A 7,151-nucleotide genomic window follows, 5' to 3' on the forward strand; every position below is an offset into this window, starting at 1 on the left:
TTTCTTTTCTTTCTTTCTTTCTTTCTTTCTTTCTTTCTTTCTTTCTTTCTTTCTTTCTTTCTTTCTTTCTTCTTTATTTTTTTTTTTTTTTTTTTTTTTTTCTTGATTTCTTTCAGGGTTTACTTTAGAAAAGGACCACCCCCATACTTCCTTTGCTAAGGGCCACATCCTCTTGCTGCCATTTCCCTGAGGAGGTGTCCCCGTAGCCCCCTTGAGCTAACAGGCATCGTGTCTCTTTTTATCTGTGTTTCCTTCCCACATCTGTCTCCATCTTTGTTTGTTTATTTTTAATGAGAGAGAGTGGGAGGCAGGGGCGGAGGTGGAGCGGCTGTCAGCATGTCCTGATCCTCCCGCCCCAGCTATGTAGTTAGCTAGGACCACAGGCGGGCACCACCACACCTGGTCTGTTTAGGTCAGGCCAGGAGCCGAGTCTGGGCCTCCATGTATCCCCAGTCACGATGGCACCCTCCTCTCAGCTGGGCCTGTCGCTCCATCTTTGTGTCACCATGGCCTCATCCTTCCTCTGAGCCAGCTGGGGGCATAGGGACATGTTCGACTCCAAGCAGAGGCTAGTCTAGGGTGTGGCGTCAGCCCCTCCTCCTTAAAGTAAGTGTCCTCTTCCACCTTCCAACAGATGATGGGAAGATCTTCCATGGCAGTGGCGTGGGAGACCCCTTCGGGCCACGCTGTTACAAAGGCGACATTATGGGCTGTGGGATCATGTTCCCCCGGGACTACATTCTGGACAGCGAGGGTGAGTGGGCTGGGGCTGGCTGGCTAGGCTGCAGGGGCCAGGGAAGGGGAGGACCACAGGCATCCAAGTTTTCCTGGTCTCCTAGGAGACAGTGATGACAGTTGTGACACAGTGATCCTGTCCCCAACCGCACGGGCCGTCCGGAACGTTCGGAATGTCATGTACCTGCACCAGGAAGGGGAAGAAGAAGAGGAAGAAGAGGAAGAGGAAGAAGACGGGGAAGAGATTGAGCAGGAGCATGAGGGCAAGAAGGTGGTGGTAAGCAGAGACTGGGGTGGGTCTGGGGTTCTTGTGCCGGGGTGAGGCAGTGTCAGTGGGGAAAAGAACTCTGTGCCAGGGTGAGAAATGTCGGGCGACAGTCAGGAGTGCTGGGAAGTGGCAGAGCCCTGAGATGGGTGGCTGTGTGGTGAGAAGGCTGTTTTCCAGCCTCAGGACGCCCTCTTGTGGTCACTTCCCACATCACCGTAAGTGTCTCCCCGCCGTCCTTTGTGGGACTTGGGAAGAGATGGGGCTTGTGGCTTATGTAAGAGAAGAGGCCAGAGCGCGCCTGCTCCATTCCTCCTCCCGCCATCCCCCTCAGGTGTTCTTCACCCGGAATGGCAAGATCATCGGGAAGAAGGATGCTGTTGTACCTTCTGGAGGCTTCTTCCCCACCATTGGAATGCTGAGCTGTGGGGAGAAAGTCAAAGTCGATCTACATCCCTTGAGTGGCTAAGGGCTTCTCCCCCAGACCCGCCCCTTCCCCATCCTCACCCCTTGCAGGACCAGGCAGCCAGCTCCTGAGTTCCCTGAGATTTGCTTACCCAGCAGGCCCTGGGGGTGCAGAATCTTTCTGCCCATTGTCTGTTCAGGCCCCCCGTCAAGCTCCTGTGTGCCCATGTTTCTGGCCTGGTGCTGCTTCTATCACCCAGGACTATTGGGCCCAAGTCCCTGCTTGGACAGCATAGGGCCCAAGCATGGTGTTGATATATGGGGGGTGGGTCCTGCCTGCTTCAGTCAGTGGGCTCCTGGACCCCCTTTCCCTCGTTGCCCCGTGGGAGTGGAGAGGGGTGAGCGCCCTGTCTCAGCTGCTGTTTGCGGAGGGTGGAGTGGAGACAGCCTCTCCCCCTTACCACAGTGTTTCTCCTGGAATCCACTGTTTGTACCCTGTCCTCATTTGTGAGCCAGTTGCTGCTGTCATGCCCCCTGGCTGGGCTGGGGAACCTCTCTTGGGCCATCTCTCTTCTTTCCCTGGCTACTGTCCCCAGAAGAGTCCTCCAGGGTCTCCATTCTTCCCCGAGAGCTGGCTTCTGCCCCACCTGTTCAGGCCACAGTCCCACAGAGAACTGAGGGACTGCCTGGGTGCCTACGACATGTGTAGGAAAAGGCTGTGAGGCGGCTTGGGGCCCGGGGCCGTTGCTCCAGTCTCCCCCTCCATCCTCTGCTCACCCTTGGCACCCTTGTCCCTAGTGCCTTGGGATGAAGGCTGAGGCCCTGGGGCCTGCCTCGCCTACCATGGTGAGAGAAGGACTCTAGGCCCTTACTTTAGTAAACCCAGAGGGGCAGCCGGCCCGGTCCCCTTTACCTGCCCCATCCTGCCCCCACGCCCCAGCTTGCTGCTTGTGCCAGTTACCTGTTTTGCTTCAGTGTTTGATTCTAGCACTTACATTTGTCCTCCCCTGTCCTCCCCCATCAAGCCTTCCTGTCTCTTACCCCATGACCCCTAAGCCCCTCCCCTAACAGTGACCTCTCTTGGGAGGCAGAGGTTGCAGGAGCTGTTGGCCTTGGTTTGCACAGAGTGGGTGGGGCAGTGGGGAGAGTGGGGGTGAGCTGTTGTGCTGCTGGGGCTCCCCCTCGGCCCTCCCTCAAGCCCTGCTCCGTGATGTATGAAATGTATGTACAGACCAGAGATGTTTATACAACCAGTAAAGATGGAGTTTCCATATTTATCCGAACGCCAGAATGGGAATGCTTGCCAGCCGTAGAGCAGTGGGGCTGGAAGGGCAGGGCAGCTCGTTCTCAGGGCAGCTGAGGGTTCACGAGCCCGGGCCTGGGATACTGCAGGAAGCACAGGTGTGCCCCTGGGGGGCACGAGCTCCTCCCTGCCTGTGCATAAGGCACCACTCCAACTCCGGCTAGTTTATAGAAATTCTTTATTAATAGACAAAAATAGACTCTCTTTTTCCCCTGTTCATATGATCCCACTCTGATCTTTGCTGAGAGGGGAAGGCAGAGGCGGGAGTGACCTCTCCCCTCTCCCACCATGCTGGGACCTGCAGCTGGGTGGGGCTGGCCGGGCCCATTCCCCTGGATGGCTGGTGGCTGCTTGGGAAACCCCCTCAGCTCCGAACCGCTGATGCCTCCTCACCCCTTACACACCATCTCTGCCGTCTGCTCACATGCAAGGTCATCCATGGGCCTGTCCACGTAGCTTAGCAGGCTGGGGTGGGGAGGAGCAGTGCCCCAGGCTGTTGCCCACTCCCCGTTCCTAAGGGAGGGTCAGGCCAGGGGAAGTGAGGGCTGTCGGGTGCTAGGAGGGGCACAGTGTTGATGTGGGCTCTGAGCTGGTGGCCTGCCTTCATTTTCTCTGGCCCAGTAGAACTTTGGTGATGAAAGTGACAATGGCATTCGCAGGCTGATCTGGGTCAAGCTCGGCAAAGAGGTGACACACATTCTCCCAGGGGCTTCCTGGCTTCTTGGCCACGAAACCAAAGATCCTAGGGAGACAAAGCCGGGGTGGGACGGGGCTTAGCACATGTTCCATGGGGACTGCAGTTGGCTTTGGGTGGGCTGACTCAAACGCCAGTGAGGGAGGATGGCCGTGCCTGCTGCCCCAGAGGGAACAGGGGCCCTTGGGAGGCTTACTTGGAGGTGGTCCCGTCTGGGTTGGTCCATCTGCAGGAGGAGAGGAACTGTGAAGGTGTGTACTTGGCACTCACAGGTAAGGGGAGTGGGCTGGTGCCAGGTGGGGCCCTGGCTGAGGGGAAGGACTTGGAGAGAGGGTCACCTGCGGTCCTGAGGGTCAGTGCTGGAGAAGGTGATGCTGCTCACTGGATAATGGCGGCGAAAGAAGAGCCTGCAGGGAAGAGGGTGAGGAAGGTCACGCTTGGCAGCCGGCACGCTCAGGGGCCTTCAGGGCAGGGTTCCACCTGGGCTGGGCATGCAACTCACTTCCTTTGGTTGTCTGTCAGTGTGATGCCCTGGGCTGAGACCTTGAAGTGGACACAAGCTGGTGTTGGGCGGGGGCTGCAACTCAGAGCCGCAGAGCTGGCCCGGGCCACGGCCTGAGGGCCCGTCAGGGACTCTGTCTCCACTGAGGTCAGGTAGAGCACGCTGCAGGCTACAGGCAGGAAAGCAGGTTGGGAGGGGACACGGGCTCTGCCCCCAGGGCTCCTGTCACCGACCAGCCCCCCGAGCCAGCTCTTGCACTTTCCCCAGCTAGTGCTGTCAGAATGCCTTAGAATCACATAGGCTGACTTAAGGCAGATGCCACGGCCTCACCAGGGCTGGGGCAGAGATGCCGGAAGAGGCCTGAAGACCTGCACTCTGCAAGGTTCTTTCCCTCCACCCCGATGTCTCCTGTTTGTGACTGAGGGCCTAGGCTGAGGACTCCCACAGCCCCACGCAAAATGGGGCACCCCGCCTTTGTGGGCTAAATGCATCACCAGGGCCCACCACCTCAGTGTCTAGTGTCTGTGTCAGCGCTACCCCCCACCCCGCCCTGCTGCCACAGGAGAGAGGGGAGTCTGTACCAGCGCCCTGGTCGGCCGCCGTGCTCATGTTGGTGGGCACTGGAGCCTCTGGGGTCTCTTCCAGGGGATCTGAGGGAAGCCGGGGCCGGTCGGGAAGGTCAGCAGCTGTCCCCAAGGAAGGCTGGAGCTAGGACCTTTGGGATCCCGTCTGGGTGCAGATGGTGAGCACCCACCTTTACTGGGAATGCGCAGGCGGCACGGCAGGGAGATGGGGGAGATGGAGTGTTGGGAGACCAGGGCGGACAGGCTGCCTGTGGGGGACGACCAGAGTCCTGAGAGGCCAGACACCTCGCTTCCCCTCACCTCTGGAGGTCCCTGGGCCTCTCCTAAACCAGCCCAGTGCAGCCTCCAGGGCTGCTGCTGCTCACCAAAGTGGGGCTCGCTGGGACAGCCCTTGATCTTCACCCCTTTGGGCCCAGTCTCAATGAGGAAATGGCGAACCAGCTGCTCCAAGGGGTCCCCTGAGGGGAGTAAGGCGTCATTAGACCTCAGGTTTCCCACTTCTCCCCCATGGGGTGTAAGTCCTCCCCTCTTCATCTTCTTGCCTCTAGGCCTTCCCCTGGCTCCATGCACCCCCTTCCCTCAGGTCAAGGCTTTCTGTACCTTTCCAGGGCTGGGCGCTGGGTGGGGGTGTAGCCACCTTAAGGGCCAGTCCATAAGCTCCTTGGAATGAATGGCTGTCCCTGATCAGGAAGGCCCCAGGGTCCTTGTCCTTCAGCAGGGAGATGGCTGCAGGGTGGTGGTGGGGGGGGTAGGGGGGCAGGGAGGAGGCATCTTCAGTGGCCCACAGAGCCCACGCAGCGGCTCCTCTGTTGACAAGCTCCCCACCCTCTTGCACTTGCACCGGGCTGTGGAGGGGGTAGCCTGGGGCCAGAACCTCAGCAATGACGGGCTGGGAGGATGCCAGCCTCCTGGGGCCCAATGCCCAGGCTCAGTTACAGGGTCAGTGCAGTTGAGACAAGCGGAGCCAAGGGCTTGACTAGGATGGGACTTAAAATCCAAGACAGAAACCCTGGAGGGCGAAGTGGGGTGTAGGCAGGCTGGCTTCTCACCTTGGTCACGTGACAGGTGTGGCTTGTACCAGAACTTGGATGTATCCTGGACAAACTTGACGTTGCTTTGGCTCTCTTGCGTAGGGGGTTCTAGGTCAGGGAGGGGCTTGCTGAGTTCAGACCCATCCCATGCCATCCCCTCCTTGGGGGAAGGTTACCCTCAAGACATCCCACTCCCACCCTCCCAAGGCCTTCATACCTGGGGGCAGGGAGGCACCATCCAGGAGCAGAGGTGCGAAGGTGACATGGTGACTGGTGCCCCTGGCGGGTGGTGGTGACACCTGCTCGGGGCCCCAGGGTCCTGGCTGCTGCCCAGGCCCTGGCAGGTGGCGTTTCTCAGGAAGTGGGGGCTGGGAAGGCCCGTTGGTGTCATAGGACGTAGCTGCAGGGAAGGCAGGTGTGGGTGAGCTCTGTGGGGGCTCTGGGCTGGCCACCAGCCAGGGCATCTGGGTTGGCACAGGAGTGAGGGGAGAACCGTCAGGGCTGTCTGGGGGGCCTCGAAGTCCCTGCCAGGGTGCATGGCGCAGGCCAGGCAGTGTGGTGGGCACCGGGCTCCGAGGACTGGCGCTGTCTGAGCGGCCCCCTGGGCTCCTTTCCTGAGGCCAGTCACTGGGCGAGCTGGGAGGGGAGGTCGGAGAAAAGGGGCTGGGCCCCCGAGGCTCAGGCCCACTGCTGGCCGGCAGCTCAGAAGGCTTTTCAGTGTTTCCCTGGGAAGCAGAGGGCAAGGCCTCGCCAGGGCTCGGTCTCTGAGGGGGCGCCAAGGTGGGAGGTCTGGTGTCCTGTCGTCGGGTGCTGCAGGGCGAAGGGCAGGTGGTCAGCAGAGCCCAGCTCTGAGCACCCTCACCCCACACTGCCTGCTCGGACAAGGAAGCACCTGGGTACCCCCGCCCCTCTGCTTACCTCTCCTTGCCTTGGACTGGGCTGCTGGTGTGCAGGGGCGTGGACGGACTGGACAGCTCTGAAGAGGCACTGCACTGGGCATCTCGGGGAGACCGAGGCAGTGTGCTGTGCCCGCTGGGGCCCTCCCTCCAGGACACTGGCTGGGTCGACTCTGCAGTGTGGGGGCGGAAGGGGGTCCGTGAGTAGGAATGGGCCCTTCTGTGTGGCTTAGTTCTCTCTCACCCTTTGCTCCTTGACTTCTCCAGCTCTCCATGGCCCTCACCTGCAGATGCCGAGAAAAAATGAAACCAGGTGCCCAGGCAGCGGGTACCTGTCTCCTCCGTCCTCTGCAGGGATCTCATAGCTCAGCTTCCTGGACTGTGGGTAGGGCGGGCTGCCAGGGGAAGTGGAGCCAGCCCGTGGGGAGTGGGTGCCAGGGCTGGAATATCCTCTGCCCTCGCCTGGAGGTCCACAGCTATGAGGCACCCGGCCATACGCCGGGCAGTAACTGGGAACGGCCCCTCCGTAGCTGTAGGTCACCAGGGCAGGGTACCCTGGATGGCCGTACCTGCCTTCGGGGCACAGCACATAGGAGCAGCCCTCGGGCCCTTCCTCACTGGCCTTGGGTGGCTTCAGGCAGCTGTAGTCAGGCATCGGGGCATGGTGATGCCCGCAGGCAGGCACCAGCAGGGGGAGGGGGTGCCCAGGCCGCACCGGGTGCAGGAGCGGCTTTCC

The 7,151-nt window shown here is 60.4% G+C and overlaps 2 protein-coding genes across 2 annotated transcripts in view; one reads left to right on the top strand and one right to left on the bottom strand.

The window, feature by feature from the left end:
• SPRYD3 (SPRY domain containing 3) overlaps positions 1-2,688 on the top strand; it is a 21,793-nt gene extending 19,105 nt beyond the window's left edge. The window contains exons 9-11 of the mRNA XM_014592585.2: positions 635-754; positions 840-1,012; positions 1,335-2,688. Of these exons, the coding sequence (XP_014448071.2) occupies positions 635-754; positions 840-1,012; positions 1,335-1,469 (428 nt within the window). The 3' untranslated portion in view covers positions 1,470-2,688. The remainder of the gene's footprint in view (positions 1-634; positions 755-839; positions 1,013-1,334) is intronic.
• A 378-nt stretch (positions 2,689-3,066) lies between these two features.
• TNS2 (tensin 2) overlaps positions 3,067-7,151 on the bottom strand; it is a gene marked incomplete in the record, with an annotated part of 13,179 nt that continues 9,094 nt past the window's right edge. Inside the window, 12 exon segments of the mRNA XM_027776636.1 lie at positions 3,067-3,450; positions 3,599-3,628; positions 3,741-3,809; positions 3,905-4,073; positions 4,486-4,554; positions 4,659-4,736; positions 4,854-4,946; positions 5,089-5,214; positions 5,538-5,627; positions 5,737-6,329; positions 6,438-6,624; positions 6,713-7,145. Coding sequence (XP_027632437.1) covers positions 3,312-3,450; positions 3,599-3,628; positions 3,741-3,809; positions 3,905-4,073; positions 4,486-4,554; positions 4,659-4,736; positions 4,854-4,946; positions 5,089-5,214; positions 5,538-5,627; positions 5,737-6,329; positions 6,438-6,624; positions 6,713-7,145 — 2,076 coding nt within the window.

Source organism: Tupaia chinensis, unplaced genomic scaffold (genome assembly GCF_000334495.1).
Source record: "Tupaia chinensis unplaced genomic scaffold, TupChi_1.0 Scaffold000059_1, whole genome shotgun sequence".
Lineage (NCBI taxonomy): Eukaryota > Metazoa > Chordata > Mammalia > Scandentia > Tupaiidae > Tupaia > Tupaia belangeri.